The 20,351-nt window shown below is 34.8% G+C and overlaps 1 protein-coding gene across 1 annotated transcript in view; it reads right to left on the bottom strand.

Annotated features, from left to right (window-relative positions):
* LOC136827084 (protein ECT2-like) overlaps positions 1 to 20,351 on the bottom strand; it is a 247,932-nt gene that overhangs the window by 77,136 nt on the left and 150,445 nt on the right. Inside the window, exons 13-17 of the mRNA XM_067084838.1 lie at positions 19,187 to 19,347; positions 18,480 to 18,599; positions 16,480 to 16,627; positions 5,232 to 5,386; positions 4,137 to 4,225 (exon numbers count right to left, since the gene is read on the bottom strand). Coding sequence (XP_066940939.1) covers positions 4,137 to 4,225; positions 5,232 to 5,386; positions 16,480 to 16,627; positions 18,480 to 18,599; positions 19,187 to 19,347 — 673 coding nt within the window. The remainder of the gene's footprint in view (positions 1 to 4,136; positions 4,226 to 5,231; positions 5,387 to 16,479; positions 16,628 to 18,479; positions 18,600 to 19,186; positions 19,348 to 20,351) is intronic.

Genomic DNA, 20,351 nt, shown 5'->3' with positions numbered 1-20,351 from the left:
TCTTATGGAGACCTGGGAGGACCATGAGAGTGTAATTCTTCTGAGGACTCACAGCGGCTACCAAAAATAGTTTTTTCAAAGTCAAAGCATTTTTTTTTATAAAAAAAATCCAAGAAATTGGCATTTTTCTTATGAAGGGTAAACCAGACAGAGTAAGGCTAGCAAACTTATAGTATTGCATAGATTATAATGCAACAGGCTGAAAAATATATGTAGGTGGTGCTATACCGTATTGCCCTATTAAGTATACTGTAATATTTGAAATGTATAAAAAAGCCAATAAAAATACTGTACCAGAGAGAAAGGGAGAGAATGAGAGAGGGGAAGGGGGACCACAGTAAGTGCCAAGTTTACCTTAAACCTTAAACGCCGAGCCTCTATTTACAAAAGTGTCTGCCGTATGGCGGCGGGGTTTGAGAGTTAGCGCTGAAGCGGAAAGAAAGTTTTTTTTTCAAAAAATCACAGCATCATTAGTTTTTAAGATTAAGAGTTCATTTTTGGCTCCTTTTTTTCTCATTGCCTGAAGTTTAGTATGCAACCATCAGAAATGAAAAAAAAAATATCATTATCATATATAAAAATATTGGAATATATGACAGCGCAAAAAAAATTTCATGTATAATTGTATACAAATCGTGCTGTGAGCAAAATGGTTAAAGCTAATGAGTTTTTTTTTTTTTGTATTGTACACTAAACTGCGATGATTTTGGTATATAAAAATTGTAAAACAATCAAAGCAAAACAGAGAAAATATTATCACTAAATGATGCATGACTTCGTAACACTCAGATGTAAAAAAAAAAGTGTTTTTCAAAAATTCACCATAAATCGAAATATTGTGCGAGAGACTTCCCGTTTGTTGCAAAATGAAGGTAAATGATTGAATATTACTAGAATGTAAGAGTTTTAGCTTATAATTACAGTTTTCATCCATTTTGGTCGAGTTAAAGTTGACCGAAGGTCGAATTTTTTCTATTTATCGTGATTTATATGAAAATAATTCAAAACTGATAAAAGCTACAACCATGAGTTATTTTTTGTTGTACTCTACATGAAATTGCACACATTTTCATGTATAAAACTTTATGTAACGACTAATAGAAAACGGTGCAAGAATTACGACAAAGTGACTAAAGAAATTCTGAGATTTTCAGCAGAGTTAGCGCGCACGGATGTAAGGAAAAAGTTTTTAAAATTCACCATAAATCGAAATATTGTGCTAGAGACTTCTCGTTTGTTGCAAAATGAAGGTAAATGATTGAATATTACTAGAATGTAAGAGTTTTAGCTTACAATTGCATTTTTTTACCATTTCGGTCGAGTCAAAGTTGACCGAAAGTTGAAATTTTAGCACTTATCGTGATTTATGTGAAAATATGTCAAAATTGATAAAGCTACAACCATGAGTTATTTTTTGTTGTATTCTACATGAAATTGCGCACATTTTCATATATAGAACTTTATGTAATGGCAAATAGAAAATGGTGCAAAAATTACGACAAAGTGACTAAAGAATTTCTGAGATTTTCAGCAGAATTAGCGCGGATGTAAGGAAAAAGTTTTTTTTTTTAAATTCACCATAAATCGAAATATTGTGCTAGAGACTTCTTGTTTGTTGCAAAATGAAGGTAAATGATTGAATATTACTAGAATGTAAGGGTTTTAGCTTACAATTGCATTTTTTTACCATTTCGGTCGAGTCAAAGTTGACAGAAGGTTGAAATTTTGGCACATCATGATTTATATGAAAATATGTCAAAATTGATAAAAGCTACAACCATGAGTTGTTTTTTGTTGTATTCTACATGAAATTGCACACATTTTCATATATAAAACTTTATGTAATGGCTAATAGAAAACGGTGCAAAAATGACGACAAAGTGATTAAAGAATTTCTGAGATTTTCAGCAGAGTTAGCACGGACATAAGTTTTTTTTTTTTAAATTCACCATAAATCGAAATATTGTGCTAGAGACTTCTCGTTTGTTGCAAAATGAAGATAAATGATTGAATATTACTAGAATGTAAGAGTTTTAGCTTACAACTGCATTTTTCGACCATTTCGGTCGAGTCAAAGTTGACCGAAGGTTGAAATTTTGGCGCTTATTGTGATTTACATGAAAATGTCAAAATTGAATTTTTTGTTGTATTCTACATGAAATTGCGACATTTTCATATATAGAACTTTATGTAATGGCAAATAGAAAATGGTGCAAAAATTACGACAAAAGTGACTAAAGAATTTCTGAGATTTTCAGCAGAATTAGCGGATGTAAGGAAAAGTTTTTTTTTTTAAATTCACCATAAATCGAAATATTGTGCTAGAGACTTCTTGTTTGTTGCAAAATGAAGGTAAATGATTGAATATTACTAGAATGTAAGGGTTTTAGCTTACAATTGCATTTTTACCATTTAAATTGAGTCAAAGTTGACAGAAGGTTGAAATTTTGGCACATCATGATTTATATGAAAATATGTCAAAATTGATAAAAGCTACAACCATGAGTTGTTTTTTGTTGTATTCTACATGAAATTGCACACATTTTCATATATAAAACTTTATGTAATGGCTAATAGAAAACGGTGCAAAAATGACGACAAAGTGATTAAAGAATTTCTGAGATTTTCAGCAGAGTTAGCACGGACATAAGTTTTTTTTAAATTCACCATAAATCAAATATTGTGCTAGAGACTTCTCGTTTGTTGCAAAATGAAGATAAATGATTGAATATTACTAGAATGTAAGAGTTTTAGCTTACAACTGCATTTTTCAACCATTTCAGTCGAGTCAAAAGTTGACCGAAGGTTGAAATTTTAGCGCTTATTGTGATTTATGAAAATGTCAAAATTGATAAAGCTACAACCATGAGTTATTTTTTGTTGTATTCTACATGAAATTGTGCACATTTTCATATATAAAACTTTATGTAACGGCTAATAGAAAACGGTGCAAGAATTACAACAAAGTGACTAAAGAATTTCTGAGATTTTCAGCAGAGTTAGCTGATGCTTTCTTTTGGGAGAAGAAAGAAATTCACGCATGCGCAGCTGGGTCACGCTTGTAAACAAAACAACAGTGTGATCCGTGAACTCCCAGCATCCCTCAAGGCGCGTGATTTAAATTTTTCGCAAACAAGGCCTATAAGTATTTTTCCACGAATATTTTAAAAAACTTTTTGTAGTCAACGTACTTTACGTCAACTCTCCACCTGACAGACAATTTTTGTCGACGTAAAATACGTCCAGTTGGCGTTAAAGGGTTAACATGATTCATATTTGTATGTATGCACATGTAAGCTAGCACAAAGGCTAGTATTACATATTGAATTTACACAACAAAAGTAATAATGTATATAAATATTTAATAAAGTAAACCCCCCGTATTCGCGGGGGATGCATATTGCACTCCCCCCCCCCGCGAATACTTAAAACCCCTCTAAAAACACTTAGCACTGCCTATTTGATAGTCTGAATAAAAAAAACCCTCTAAAAATGCTTATACCTTAGTATTTTAATAGTTTTATCACAAAAAGTGCACTTAGTCATGAAAATGATATAACAATATAGCATTCAGTGAACATTTCTCAGTGAAAAATACCGCGAATGGGTGAATTTTCCGCGAAATATGCGAGTCCGTGAATACGGGGTTTACTGTATTACTATCCAAAAATCTGATTCTAATACAAAAATTTCAATATTTTCTTCTATTTACCTTACAATCTTAATTTTTTGCTTTCACTTGGCAAATTTATATAAGTGAGCTGCTGGATGAGGGTAGTTATGTTTTTTACTAAACCAGGTTGCTTTTTTGTGTGTGTTTTCTCTTGTAAATTACAGTAAAATTATTAAAAAGATTTTTTATGATGCCCTGTCCTAGTTGCACATTTTGTCCAGTTTTTCTCTATACTGCAGCTATCATATTTCGATAACATGAAATGTTCCCTTCCAAAACTGCAGTCGGGGAAAGGGGGATGGAGGAGTCTTAAACGTAAGCAGTCACTTAAAAAAAAAATCACTAGTAAAAATGTAAAATCATAGATATCCAGTACTTATCTTATTGTCCCTTCCAATATTGGTAATTTCTCAACAATTAGAGTAATTAAAGTACATATTAAACCGTTTCCAATATATCTTACCTGAGTGCTTTACTTAGAGCATTGGTGAGACTGACATCACTCGTTTCGATGTCAAGGTGATGTGGATCCATGGATACTAAAAAATTTTCCTGGAAAGTACAAACACTTCAATAATATGACCCGTGGAAAATCTGCTGGCTATTAATATAGTACAGTCAAATGTTCTTGTGAAACAATGAGCCTCACCCACAGCGCAGCAATAACAAAAACAAGAGAGCTCGTTAATGAAAATACTTTACAGGTTATCGCTGGCCATAATTTTTCCTGTTGTTTAATATAAACCGTTGATTATTTACTTGATTATAGACAATACAGTAAAATACAATATGAAGATGATCTAGATACTTACATTTTTATTGCACTCCTTGCTCACTTTTGCTTTTTGGCTGCACTTTTATTTTTTGGGTCATGATTATTATATTATATTAAAGATTTTACAGCTGCATAACACTAGATATAAGAACCATGAAATTCATTGATCAGAGAGTGAGAGAAATCCTTGTGCAGCTGGCATCCGAGCCAAAGCTTGGCATTCCCCAAACAAGTTCACAATTTGTAATATTTGCATTAATATTCATGTTAGTAAACTAAAAAAATAATACTGTAAGTACTGAGTTTAATTTTTAGTTTTCTCTGAATTTCCATCTACTCTACTGTGCATTATCTGCAGATTTACCTTTGTTCACATTTTTCTCAACTATGAATGATGTCTGCAGTCTGTCAATGTGTATATGACATTGTTTTGAGTTTTACATATTCTGTTTGATTTTTAGTTTTCTCTGCATGTCCACCCAATGTGCATTATCTTTGCTTAGATTTTTCCCAACAGTGTAGGATGTCTGTGATTTGCTGTAATTTATGATTAAACCGTGTATACAGTACTCGATCTCAGTGGCAAAATAGACTAATATGTATGTTTACCTAATGCATTTAAGGTCTACAAGACTTTAGTCTTATTTAAATTTCTAGCCAAATGAGTCATCTACAGATCTGTGAACCTGAAACCCACAAAACTTGAGGACCACCTGTCTAAAAACACACACACTCTCTCTCTCTCTCTGTCTAAGACATTAAGACATCCAATTCAATGCTTACCACATCATTTCGACACACAACATTGGCAACAGTTCTGCACAGCATTCTCAAAAATTCTGCTTTGCTAGTTTCTTCTGAGGTGAGTGTGAAAGTGAATAACCTTTCTTTGAGTTCCTGATTACTTCTAATAATTAAAGCAAAGACATTATGGCAATCTGAAATAGAAAGTCACACATTAGTCAACTTTTCCACAACCTCTTTGGGAGCTGCAAATAAGATTAAAAAGAAAATTTTTTAATCAGCTTTGTATTTTTTGTAACTAACAAACCTGAGGTCTTTACATAAGGGGAAAATTTCTCAAGCGCAGCTGGATCCTGTTCAAAACAGAACAAGGTTTGGTAGCATGAGCATATCAGCCAATGGGGAGAGAGGAAGCGTAGCCTGACCTCTTCTCCCCTTCGCATACGCCGTGACTTGCCAGTTATCTTCCAGCCCAGATAACTGTATGCGGGGTGGCTTGAGGTGGGCCACTTACGCAAAGACCTCAGGTTTGTTAGTTATGAAAAATACAAATTTATTAAAAATTTGTCATTTGTTCAAATACGGAACAAACCGTAGGTCTTTACGTATGGGGAGACTTACTTTTGGTGGGAGGATAAAATAAGCTTTGGAACCAACTGGTGGTTCAGCTTACCTGGGCTCACTTCCTGGTCAACTGTTAGAGCACGGGAAGGAGTCGTATGCCTCTGATCCGTTAAGTGAAAGATTACTCAACAGCCAGACATCCGGACTTCGACACAACAGGAACTCCAGTCTACATTGTGTCTACGAAGAAAAGAACCTGTACTTGTTGGAGACAACAAAACCAACGGTAGCTAACGACTTTGTTCTACTGTCAATCCCCTTGTAGGAGCAATTATAATATAAAAAATAGAAAGGTAGAGAAAGGAAGAAGGCCAGCCCCACCCGCCGGAAGAGAAGAAGAGAAAGGAAGAAGGCCAGTCACCTCATTCACTCTCACTTTCACAACCAACATCTTAGGCAAGATACCTGTCCCGCTAGGGGCACTGGATGAGCTACACAACTTGTTGAGCAGCCACCACCGGACCCAAGGAAAAAGTGTCCAAGGACCTATGGGCAATGTCCCGAAGGTAGGAGATGAAGGTCGTTTGACGAACCCACGTATCAGCCTTCAATGCCCTATGAACCAACAGGTTCTTCCTGAAAGCGATGGGAGGGCCAAAGCCCCTAACATCATGAGCTCTTGCATGCACTGTATTGACATCTGCATTTGAAGAATTATTGTATGTTCATCAATTACTTAAAGTAGCCAAAAGGAAATGGTGTTCTTGGACACTACTTTCTTGTTCTGGCCTGTGCTAACAAAAAGTCTTCAACACTCAGGTCTGAGATGTCAAGTCCATTTTAGATAGCTTTGCAGAATCCTAACAGGACATAAAAATAACTCCTCTGGATCATTATCAACAAAATCTCACAGGGAGGGTATCGAAAAGGACTCTAATCAGTCATTGGGAACTGAAGGATTTTTAATCTTAGCTACGAATTCCGGGACAAATTTGAAGGATACCGACACAACCCCTGAGTGTTTGACATTAAAGTTGAGGCCATAAAGTTCTACTCTCTTCGTTGAGGCTAAGGCCAGTAAGAAAACTGTCTTGAGGGTCAAATTTCTGTATGATGAACCCTGTATGGGTTCATATGCTGCACGAGTGAGGCTGCTAAGGACCAGGGTCATATGCTGCACGAGTGAGGCTGCTAAGGACCAGGGTCAAATCCCAGTTAGGAGGCTTAAGTTCTCTTGGGAAACAGGACTGTTCAAAACTTTTGAGGAGCATAGAGATCTCCCATGAGGAGGAAAGGTCTATCCATTTCAGGCACAGAACTAGCCCTAGAGCAGCCCTGTAGCCCTTAATGGCTGATATAGAAAATAGCTTCTCCCTACAGAGAGAGAAACCCCGTTGATGACACCAATGAAAGAACAGGAAGTGCATAGAAAACTGGCTTCTGCGCTAGAAAGGGCACCGCACGTCTTGCTTGAAGGCAGTTTGAGAGATAACCGGCGAGTCAAAGTGGATGCGAAGGGGAGAAGAGGTCAGGCTCTGCCTACTCTCTTTCCCCATTGGCTGATACACTCATGCCACCAAACCTTGTTCCATTTTTAACCAGATCCAGCTGTGCTTGAAAGATTTTCCCGATACGTAAAGACCTACGGTTTGTTCTGTATAAGAACAACTATATGCTAGAGGACACACACTATACTCTAATACACAACCTTTTAATTCAGTATAACTTAAAAATAAAGATATGGAAAATTGAAAACTAAAACATTTTCCAGCAAAACACATTCGCTATGAAATCAACACCAGATTGAAATTTGCACATCACTCTTATTGAGTGTAGTCAGTGAGGGCTGGCCCATTCAGATTAGATGTGATACTAAATCATAAAGGATGCATCATCATCAGTGTGAAAAGTTTAGAAGACAATTTCTGGAAAATTTATATCACCAACATACAAATTATTCAAGAGATTTACAAATAAAAGTCAATCTTCCATTAACAATAATGCCAATAACCACCAAAATAGCAATTTTCATATTAAAATTGGTTATTTCTATACTTAAGTTACATTTAAATAAAGTTTTGAGACTCTGGCTTCATTGGCAATTGTGAAAAAACAAAAGAAGTGAATGTATTGTGCTGTTCCTGGTTTATCGGCCTACCTTGTCTACCCATTTACCCTCCCTACACCAAGTAATGACAGAGCAACACTCTTTTCTATGCCTCAGTTAGTTTCCTGCCCACTGGATTGTGGGGAAGCTGGTAGGGTACTATGTTAGGTAAGTACAGGATTAACCTATTCACATTAGCAAATTGTTAACATTTCTATTAATCTCACTTAACATTCATACACCTCATTACCACACTGACCAGAGGTGGGACAGTGCAGCATTTGCAAGGGCTGGTAAAACCTATGGAAAATATGACTTAAAACCAAAGTAAACCAACAAGTGGCTCTTGCCTGATGTATGTAATCCTGCTGGCATTCTTTGCCTCCAGTTGAGGATTGAGATTCGGGATAATGGACCTTGTATGGCATGCCAGTTGGAGGTACCACTATAGAGGGGTTTTCTTTAAAGTGAAGCAAGGATGGTGATCTCATGCCAAAGACTGTGTTGTAAAATGCTAGGACAGACCAGATTAAACTAAAAATACTGCCTTAATAGAAGGCACAATCCATACACAACATACGTATCTTAATACTCCCCATGACTCAATAACAAGAGTTTTAAAACAAAACAGGAGAAAACAATTTCTCCCTTGCAGTTCAAGTTAGAAAGTCCCAGCAGACGCTAAGGGCGACTGCCATGTCTTTCAAGTAGAGATGCAAAAAATGGAACTGCACCTCTATGCACCCCATTAATGTCTTTCCAACAACAAAATCTTTATAAAATCCTCATCTAAATTTGTATAAGCTTGACAAACTAAAGAACCTATAACAAAAGAATATGAGATTCATAGAGCTGGCAAATAAATTATGCACATTTCTCCTTACAGGTCTGACTCTGCATATGTAAACCTTATGGGATCTAACTTGGACATATGAGAGCATCCTCTTCATTCGCCACTAGCCAAGTCAGATTCAGAACAGGGATGGAACAAGAGCAAGAATGATTTTAAAATGACAAATTTTTAATTAATTTGTATTTTTCATAACTAACAAACCTGCGGTCTTAACATTAGGATATGTCTTCTGGTCACCGGTAAAAATAAAACAATATAATTGTATATGCAAGGAATTGGTGGCCTCTGGCATCTGTTACGAACAAGGTGGGTGACACCACCGACCCAAGCTTGATCTCATGACGCCTCACAGATATTCTTCTACCACCTTTGATTGAGGATGTCTTGTTCTTTCTCTCCTCCCTAAAGCTAGTTCTTTTCTTTGATTGAGGATGTCTTGATTCTTTCTCTCCTCCCCTAAAGCTAGTTCTTTTTCTATGCCTGTGTTATTTCTTTTGTTCTCTTCACAGGTTTGTGTGTTTGTCTGAAACAAATCATTTATAACTAACTAACTGTGAGAGAACCACAAAAAGAAATGAAGTACAGCAGAAAGGAAAGGACAGCATCACCATTCAAAATGTCAACCCTATTGGAAAAGGTTTGCAACTCATTAACAATTTGCTGTGTCTGGTACTATAAAAGAAAGGATTTTCATCTTGAATACTTTAAATATGACATCAAACTTTTGTTTTTGGACTCTGACCAGCATAAATTTTTACAGCCAGCAAGAACTTGGTTCTTCCCTGCTTCATGAGGTAAGTAAGAGTTATTGTATTGTCTGAGAAGAGTGCTGTCCTCCGCAGACTTAATCTTCTGCTTGCAGATACTCTTCCAACGAGCCATTAGTTCTACATTGCTTGTACAGAAAGCCCTCCAGTGTGTAGACCACAGACCTAATATTGTACTTGGAGGCTTCAGAAGTAGGATGGCGGTGCGATTCGGCCTTCTGTAAGGAGTAATAGTATGCTCTTCCACTGACTTAGATTCCTTGATAATTGATGTAATTTGGACTTAAAGTGTCTAGAATGAAGACCTGTCACATCACTCCTTCCGATGGAATTGATTAGGTCTCATTTTCAATTTGGAAAGGATGAAATTCTCTTGAGAGGACAAGTTTCCTGGAGGAGACAATTCATTTCTTAGCTGGCAAGGCCCCGAGAAAAAACTCCACGAGGATCATAAGAAATGAATCTATTTGTTTCTCTGATAGAAAAGCATGCAAGTTCTGAGAGTATCTCCATTCCTTGATAACCTATCACCTGGGATGGAACCAGGATTAATCCTCAATATTCATTAATGTTTACAACTCCACAGCCTGGTTCAGTATTATATATTTGGCCCACAAGAGTCCTTCAAGAAATCTGGCAAGGACTAGCCAGTCATCCAAGTAAAGGAGAAAATCTGACCCTTAACAATGACGCCACTTGAACACTGGGGAGTAACCTTGTGAGTATCTGGGATGCCATGCTGAAGTCAAAGCACTGTACTTAGAACTCAAAAACTTGGACACTAAAAACTAAAAAGATCATTTCATACACAAACATTTTAAAAATACAAACTTGAGGTTGGATGCATAATGTATGTACTTAATCTTATATACTGACATCTTTAAGTAACTCTGCCCTTGCCTGCCCAAGTGTTAGTAATAGAGCAGCTCATATCTTGTTTATTCCTTCATTTTACTATAAATTTTGTATTTTTTGGCAAGAATTGTGCTGCTGTTAACAAAGCCAAGGTGCTGCTTGATTTATGGTTTTGCATATTTATTTCGTAAAAAGTACTTACTTGCTTCAAGAATTTTTTCCTCTGAATTAATGAGCTTAGTCTCCTCATTTTCAAACTCTTTATTTAATGTTGGATTGAATTGAAGTTACAATAAAACACACTTAATAACAGGATGAGGAGGAGGAGGAGAAGACCTGACAACATCGATAGTCTGTATGAACATACAAAAATAAAAAAAATTTCCTACAAATGCATTGATCATGATATTCAGTGCTCTCCTCTCTTGCCCTGACTCTAGGTGGAGACTGGAATGGAGGAAACAGAAAAGTAATCCTTTCTGTTCCACTGAACTTTCTTTCAAGATCTTTCTAGTAGGTGTCACTGGGTCCATTTCACATGGAGCACAGCTATTTACCTACCTCAATCGTAACTGGGATATTACCTGTAATGAATGTGTATTGAATGAAAAAGGACAACATCCTATATACTTAGTTTTACTGTGTTAGTTTCCATGTGCATTTTTTCTGACTATCCACATTTTTGGTTTATCCAGAAGGGTTAAGGATCAAACATCAAGAGTACCTGAGTTAAATACAGTATTTTATAGCATTTAACTTGCACATGCTTTTCTTTGTGTCTTTACCCTTTTCATATGCGTGTAGCTGGTAAATCAGGTTTCCTAAGGTCATTAAAAGATGCTCTACTGTGATGGTTTTATCTCCTCGGATGCTAAAGCTTGCACTCTGGTGGTCATCCATTGAGTTACAAAGGTGAATGAATTCAAGATTATAGGTGCATGAGTGAAAGAAATAACACCAAACCTCATCTCTATACCTGAGCAGGCTATCATACCATTCACATCAGTGGGGGATACACCAGCCAACAACCCCTTCAACCAACTCCATTGAATAGGCCACTTCAGGATCATCACATGTCCAATCAAAATGCAGCAAGCCAATCAACCCTGGGGCTATAACCCACTTGTCTGCTATGAAAACCAGTAAACCTTGAATCTTAATTCAATCATCTTTGTAACTTTCAGTCAATAACTGCCATCAAAGCAGAGCATCGTGAATGACCTTTGGATAATTCGAGGGTCTGCTTCTTCTGTTAAGTAGCGAAATAGGTTAAGTAACAAAGATTGGTAAACAGCCAACACAAAATTGTACCTGGAGCAACAGTCTTAGCTTCAAGTGAACAACAATTCCATTATAAAATAATTAATGGCCTATCCTAAGTGGTATCTTGATATTTTTAATCTGCAATATTCATTTGCTTATTCAATTTCAGATATAGATACATATCTGTAAATGAACTGATTCTAGTAATACATACGATTCAGCATTAGGCAGTTTAACTTAACAAAAATGTATCTGACTGCTATAGCTCTACCTACATACTGGGCATGCTTACAAGATATGTAAAATATACAAAAATCCAACTATATAAAAAAAACAAAACATTACACAATGTGTCCCCCCTCCCCTTCTTCCTCCTATCTGTCTCTCAGGTAAAATATTTTTAATGACATTCATTTAATGCAATACAATACTGTACCTAGTATAGTAAATTAGTGACACGCATACAGTATTTTCCTGTTTGTGCATGTGTGCATATGCTTATGCAAGGCGTTAAAGTAAACTATGCACTTACTCTGCATTTGCTTGCCTTTCTCTCTCCTGGTAAAAAACATATCTTTTTACAAAAAGAGGGGGCCAAAACATACAGTAATTGGTAGGTTATCAAAATGCGATAACTGTGTGTACATATACTCACACATTCAAAGACTCGCTAAATGTGAATCGTCGTTCATTCAACTAAGCTTACCAAACTTATTGGCTTATCTAATGGTTCATTACTATTTCTTATAATTAATAACCACTTACTATTCCCATAATCACTGCTCAGCCATACACAGGCAGACAGCAAGAAGTACTGAATTTAGAAACAGCTGTTTGCTGATGTGATTATAACAAACTGACATTTATTTAAGAGTTACAATTCAGTTGTTGACATGTTAAAAATTTGCTAATTCTCAGTGGTGAATTCCACAAGTTAAAAATAAAATTAATTTTTATTCATTCTTTACAAAATGAAGAAGAGGGTCTCCGGAATCTATACTGCCAAAGCAGGCAAAAACGACATACAAAACTAAGGAAATAACAGTTTTACTTCATTTTTAATTTTTTTTTATATAAGCTTCTTTTGAAACCAAGTTTTATTAATTTACAAAAAATGTATCTCCAAATTATGCTTCGCTTAGCAACTAACAGCAATGATGTTGATAAAACTCAGTCTGCTGATGATTTTGAGAAAGTAAACATTACCAGAATACAAATGGCACATGATCACAATGGTTATCTCTTATTTAAGATTATGATAATACGTGCAATACCAATGGAGAAAGTAAATCAAGTCTTATCAAAATTATAATTTTAGATACAACTGTATTATCTAACTTTTGCAAATGGATACCATTAGAATTTCAGAACATGTTCTCAAACAAAATCACTTTAATAAAATTCATATATAAAACTGTTTTTACAGATTTTATTAATAATAATTTGCAGCAGTGTGATCATTCTGAAATACCGGTACAGTACATATATTCACGGAATTATGCTTTACCTAACCAAACATCTAAAATTTCTTAGTACCTGGTTACCATACAAAGTCATACTTTCAATTTTAAAATGTTACTTTATACACATAAATTTAACAGGCACATTACATTAAAAAACTATACTGTACACTGTCAGAAATTTTACCTGACAAGAAGATAATTGCACATACTTTACTGACAAAACCATTCTATTTTTTGCCGGACACAATGATGAGTCCATTAACCCTTTAACGCCGAAGCCCTATTTTCAAAAACGTCTCCCATATGCCGGCGGCCTCCGAGAGGTAGCGCCGAGCGGAAAAATTTTTTTTCAAAAATCACAGCGCTTAGTTTTCAAGATTAAGAGTTCATTTTTGGCTCCTTTTTCTCATTGCCTGAAGTTTAGTATGCAACCATCAGAAATAAAAAAACATCATTATCATATATAAATATTGGAATATATGACAGCGAAAAAAAAAAAACTCTTATATAATTGTATACAAATCGCTAAAGGAAAACGGTTGAAGCTAATGAGTTAATTTTTTTTTAGTTGTATTGTACACTAAATTGCAATGATTTTGGTATATAACAGATTGTAAAACAATTAAAGCAACACAGAGAAAATATTATCACAAAATGATGCATGAATTAAGTAACGCCGGACGTAAAAAAAGTTTTTTTCAAAAATTCACCAAAAATCAAAATATTGTGCTAGAGACTTTCCAATTGTGCCAAAATGAAGGAAATTGATTGAATATTACTAGGCTGTAAGTTTTTTAGCTTACAATTGCATTTTTGAACCATTTCGATCGAAAGTTAAAGTTGACAAGGTTGATTTTTTCTATTTATTGTTATTTTGATGTAAATATAAAAAAACTGTGAAGAGCTAAAGGAATGATATATTTTTTGTTGTATTCTACATGAAATTGCGCACATTTTGATGTATAACACTTTACGCAACGAATAATATGAAACGGCGAAAAAATTACGGCAAGGTGACGCAAGAAATGACAGGATTTACAGCGGAGTCCGCGCGCGCGGAGCGAAGGAAATTTTTTTTTCAAACATTCACCAAAAATCTACATATTGTGCTAGAGACTTTCCGTTTGTTGCAAAATGAAGGTAAATGATTGATTGTTACTCAAATGTAATAATTATGGCTTACGGATGCATTTTTCGATCATTTCGGTCGAGTCAAAGTTGACCGAATGTTAAAATTTTGTGTTATCGTGATTTCGGCGAAAATATTAAATAACTGTGAAAAGCTAAAGGAATGACATATTTTTTGTTGTATTCTACATGAAATTGCGCACATTTTGATGTATAACACTTTATGTAACAAATAATATGAAATGGCGAAAAAATTACGGCAAGGTGACGCAAGAAATGACAGGATTTTCAGCGGAGTCCGCACAAGGAGCTTAAGGAAAATTTTTTTTTCAAAAATTCACCAAAAATCTACATATTGTGCTAGAGACTTTCCGTTTGTTGCAAAATGAAGGTAAATGATTGATTGTTACTCAAATGTAATGATTATGGCTTACGGATGCGTTTTTGATCATTTCGGTCGAGTCAAAGTTGACCGAATGTTAAAATTTTGTCAGTTATCGTGATTTCGATGTAAATATTAAAAACTGTGAAGAGCTAAAGGAATGATATATTTTTGTTGTATTCTAAATGAAATTGCGCACATTTTGATGTATAACACTTTATGTAACGAATAATATGAAACGACGAAAAAATTACGGCAAGCTGACGCAAGAAATGACAGGATTTTCAGCGGAGTCATCAGCCAAGGAGCGGAGGAAATTTTTTTTTAAAATTCACCAAAATTCTAAATATTGTGCTAGAGACTTTCCGTTTGTTACAAAATGAAGGTAAATGATTGATTGTTACTCGAATGTAATAATTATGGCTTACGGATGCGTTTTTCGATCATTTCGGTCGAGTCAAAAGTTGACCGAATGTTAAAATTTTGTCAGTTATCGTGATTTCGATGTAAATATTAAAACACTGTGAAGAGCTAAAGGAATGATATATTTTGTTGTATTCTACATGAAATTGCGCACATTTTGATGTATAACACTTTGTGTAACGAATAATATGAAATGGCAAAAAAATTATGGCAAGCTGATGCAAGAAATGACAGGATTTTCAGCGGAGTTCGCGCAAGCGGGAGGAAAATTTTTTTTTTTTTAAATTCACCAAAATTCTAAATATTGTGCTAGAGACTTTCCGTTTGTTACAAAATGAAGGTAAATGATTGATTGTTACTTGAATGTAATAATTATGGCTTACGGATGCGTTTTTGATCATTTCGGTCGAGTCAAAGTTGACCGAATGTTAAAATTTTTGTCAGTTATCGTGATTTCGATGTAAATATTAAAACACTGTGAAGAGCTAAAGGAATGATATATTTTTTGTTGTATTCTCCATGAAATTGCGCACATTTTGATGTATAACACTTTATGTAATGAATAATATGAAACGGCGAAAAAATTACGGCAAGCTGACGCAAGAAATGACAGGATTTTCAGCGGAGTTCACGCGTGCGGAGCGGAGGAAAATTTTTTTTCAAAAATTCACCAAAATTCTAAATATTGTGCTAGAGACTTTTCGTTTGTTGCAAAATGAAGGTAAATGATTGATTGTTACTCGAATGTAATAATTATGGCTTACGGATGTGTTTTTCGATCATTTCGGTCGAGTCAAAGCTGACCGAATGTTAAAATTCACTTTGGTTGCTGGGTCCTTCTCCAGCATCCGCCTAAAACTTTCCTCACACGCTCACTTCCAACAGGCAGTATCGCCTTTCACGGTCCTGACGCCAGTGACATATCTACAAACGTCCTGTTGCAGCACGAATCGCAAACACTCGCCAAAGTTCTGCAAAACACATCTGCGTCAAAATATCGCTCCCGCAAGAAGTCCGGCGCTGATGCTATCTGGCGTGAGTAGGAGGGAATTGCGCATGCGCGCGTCTGGGTGACGCTCAAAAACAACACAACACCTGGATCCGTGAACTCCCAGCATCCGCCAAGCGCGTGATTTGAAATCTTCCGCAAACTAGGCCTATAATTATTTTTCCACGAATATTTAAAAAAAGCATTTTCAGTCGACGTTTGCAACGTCCACTCGGCATTCGACAGACAATTTTTTACGACGTTTAAAACGTCCAACAGGCGTTTAAGGGTTAAGTAATGAAATCCGTTAAACTGATGTGCCAGTACCAATAATATGTTGATAAAAATAAGGTTACAAGATGCATACAAAAGACTATAGAAATTAAATGTCTTAGAAACAGCTATTATATTCAAACTACTGCTCTTTGGGAAGTCCCCCACCCCCTCCCCCGAGTTAAATATAATAGGAAAACTTTAATAGATTTTATACTGACCTTCAGTTTCTCGAATATCAACAATTCTCTTGATATTTGAAATATTCATCATTTCCAGGTGTTTGTAAGACTTAATTGTTTTGAGTGTGTGCAGATTAGCTCTACTAGGACTCTTGATACTGTTGTATTTACTCTTCTTTTTGCAAATCTGTTGATAAGAAATGTACCATATTAATATATATATATATATATATATATATATACCCCATATAATAATGGGAAAAATGCAATGTAAAGACGAATATATATATATATATATATATATATATATATATATATATATATATATATATATAAATATATTATATAAAACTTAGCTAATCACAGTGCACAGCATAAAGTAGCACCTCAATGATAAATCAGACCCCAACCACAACCTGCAGTTGAATATTTACAAGCTATCTTGCAGCTAACTGCAATTCCACATAAATCCTAACCTAAAATATCTTCTACTTGACACTTAAAATTAAATTTAAGAGACTTACTATAAAATGTATCACATTTAAAATGACAGTAAATGAAAAACTTTAGATATTATTATGGATGATAAGTTCCAAAAAGTTCATGAAGCTGAGGTGTCACTTTCAAGCAAGTTCAGAAACAACGAAATTTTCCTAATAAAAGTACAGTTCCATTACATTTTTAATCACAAGAAACAATAGAAATGTAATGATTCTGATCACCACAACCATAAAATCTTGGCTGAAAGTCTTGATTGACTATAATTTAGCCTTAAGGATATAAAAAATGATTTCCATACCAATTAGAAACTACATTTTTATCACTAAATAGTTTAACCAGATCACCGAGTTGACGTATTCAGGTTTCACAGGGCTGGCATGAAGGACCTGTCTTCAGTAATGATAAACTGGGATTCTGACAAAACTATTTTGATTGGTTTCCAAAACTTGGTACTGTATTCTTTATTGATTATATTTTTTTAAACACAAACATTTTTAATGGCTAGTGTTACTATATAGTCTACAAATAATGGGACAGGATCATGTAGGCTATCTAGTCAATATCCATAGGTCAAATGAGAATAACCAATTTTAAGGCAAGTCAGAATTACTTGTGTATGTGTAACCTACAAATCTCAACTAAGCTTACTACAGAATAAGTTCTGAGGTTTTCTCAAGTATATACTTGTTATCCTCAAACAAATTTAAAATAATAAACATTGTAACTTCCACACTAATTCATAAATACTCAATACTGTGTAGTGCAATAATATTTCAGCACAGTGAATCCTGTTATCTAGATGATAACCAGGAACTATGTTAAGTTTACATTTTGTTCATATGAAAAAATCAGCTAATTTTCACTTCAGTTTTTTCTACACTGTTTGTGCATAAATTTATATGCTAATCAGGACGATGAACAAAGTACAGGGAGTCCCCGGTTATCGGCAATCCGGTATTGCGGGCCTGTCTAGCAATGAAAATCAGCAATTTTCGGCGCCAAAAATTGCCGAGTTCCGCTTATTGGCGCTAATAACTGGGTACTGGCGCCGATTTTTGGTTATCAGTGATTTTTGGCTATCACCACGCTGTCAGAACGGAAACCCGCCGATAACCGGGGACTGCCTATATCTTTACAGGACTAAAATCTCCCTGATGTTCCCAGTTACCAAATGGATTTGGATCTTGGCTGAAAGTAGCAAAGAACCTATGCTACCAGACTTCAAAAGTTAAGTATACCTTAGTTTAACCAGACCACTGAGCTGTCCAGACTTTTAGGGATTAATTATTAGCATGAAGAGGAGAAACAGTGAACTTATACAAAGGAATTCTTCATTTCTAAAGCAACAGACAATATCACTGCCCCTTAATTACCCAAAAAGAAATTCTCATGACTTGAACTTTATGAACCACAACTATAGTGCAATATTTTCTTGGCAATTTTCATAACTGGAGGGCTCTGGTAACATCATATGTCCAGTAATGAGTACCCAAAGTAAACGTTCTGATGATTTTCTTATAATTTTTCACAAAACTTACCTCAAGGACATCACTGAACAAAAACAATGTTAACGTATCCCCTCTTCCACTACACGTCTCACTTAGCTCTGTGACATCCACTTTGTTCAAATACACTCTATGTGATGCAACAAGATTTGGCTGAAAAAAAAAAATGCATAGTCAATTAATAGCATTTCTTTGAAATTATTTATCTAATCAAAACAGCAGCATACAAACTACCTCGTTAAATTTACCTTGGGCTGACCTGCAGAATTATTATAATATATAAAAATGTCCCAACATACAACATAATTATGTAGTTTCTACTTTTCCTCAGTTTGTTTAAAAATTACAATATCTTAAATGTTCTGATCTTAAAAAATGTGATTCGTTTATTAAAATCCAGTGATATAGCTTACCTTACTTTCATAAAAATTTATACTTTGTATTGCTGTGTTCTGCTTTGCTAATCTCCTGTCTTTAGATCCATTTTCTATTCTGCTTTGCCTTCCTGTATGTTATATTACTTACTTGCTTTCCTTATATCATTTTCTATAAATTTATTAATTATGTAGACAAGCTCTTGTAAGTAGAAAGGCATCATCTAAAGCTTGTTCCAAATGAATGTGTGTTCATTTTGATTGCCTGAATATAAGTTGATCAAATGTTATGCATATTTAAATCCTAAATTACACGAAATCCTATCACGATCTGGATCTATAAAGAGTCCACAACAGCTGACTTACCGGACACATCTCAATGTCATTGTGAATCTCGAAGAGTTTTAACTTGGCCTCTGTCTTCCGCTTATCATCATTTATAAAAGTCATAACTGACTTTATCCCATCAAGAGCCTGTTCTAAAGCTGCATGATCTTGACTTGCTTTGTCTGTATGTTTCAAGATATCTGAAAAAATGAACACTCAAATGTTTCATAAAGTAATGCTTGCATGTAAATGTAACACCTGGATCTCGAAATTATTAAATTTTAAATGACAGCTGGCTTCCCTGAAGTATATTTGATGCTCGTTTAAATTTGATCACAAAGAATGACTGCACTTATGTCCTTGAAACAGAAGAATGGTCGGACAAATAAAAAGATCTAGCAAAACAGGGATCAAGCAGGTGTCAACAATCAATCAACTGCATTCCTTGCAAAACATATCAGTTTAATTGATTATGCCAGAATTTGCTGGTTGCCCCATTATATCAAGCAAAATACAAAGAATCAAGCAAAATACAAAGAAAAAGTGCAATATTTGTTTCAATTATCTATAAGGTGACTTTGCTTGTTCAATTTTATAGATACAGTGATCACCTTACCTTCTCTTGTGCAATGAACCACAGCTCTATCATGGCTTTACCATAGAGCTATGCCAAAAACTATTACTATATATTGTACACCTATGCTCAAAAGAGATGCTACCCGATTGCACAGGATTTTGTTAAAAAATCACTAACTGGAAACTAACATGCTGTATATTTCTCTCTTCTTTGGAAGTGAAAACACGATTATCTTTCCAAAAATAAGGCCATATTATGTTTCATAAGCGTGAAATCTGCCATGTATATATCAACAGTAAGAAAATATTGTGTAACCAAATTCTGAAAAAACAGTGATGAAACATTTCCAAACCATTCATTCACCAAGTGCTGATGCATTCAGCAAATAATTAGTTTTCATTAAACTAGATTCAAATATTAAATTAATAACAAAAAATAATGTCACAACATGAATATTATCTGCATCTGCATAACAACCATAAAATTTTAAATAGCCCTATCTGATAATTTTTACACCTCAACCCTGAAAAAAAAAAAAAAAATACACCAGTATTACAGTAGCTAAAAGGCATCTACTGATATCAATGGGTGATTATTTTTGTTTGGCCTATAAATTATTTCACAACA

The sequence above is a fragment of the Macrobrachium rosenbergii genome, chromosome 41 (genome assembly GCF_040412425.1).
Source record: "Macrobrachium rosenbergii isolate ZJJX-2024 chromosome 41, ASM4041242v1, whole genome shotgun sequence".
Taxonomy (NCBI): Eukaryota; Metazoa; Arthropoda; class Malacostraca; order Decapoda; family Palaemonidae; genus Macrobrachium; species Macrobrachium rosenbergii.
Note: the sequence above shows the minus strand (reverse complement) of the source record. Positions and strands in the feature narration are given on the sequence as shown.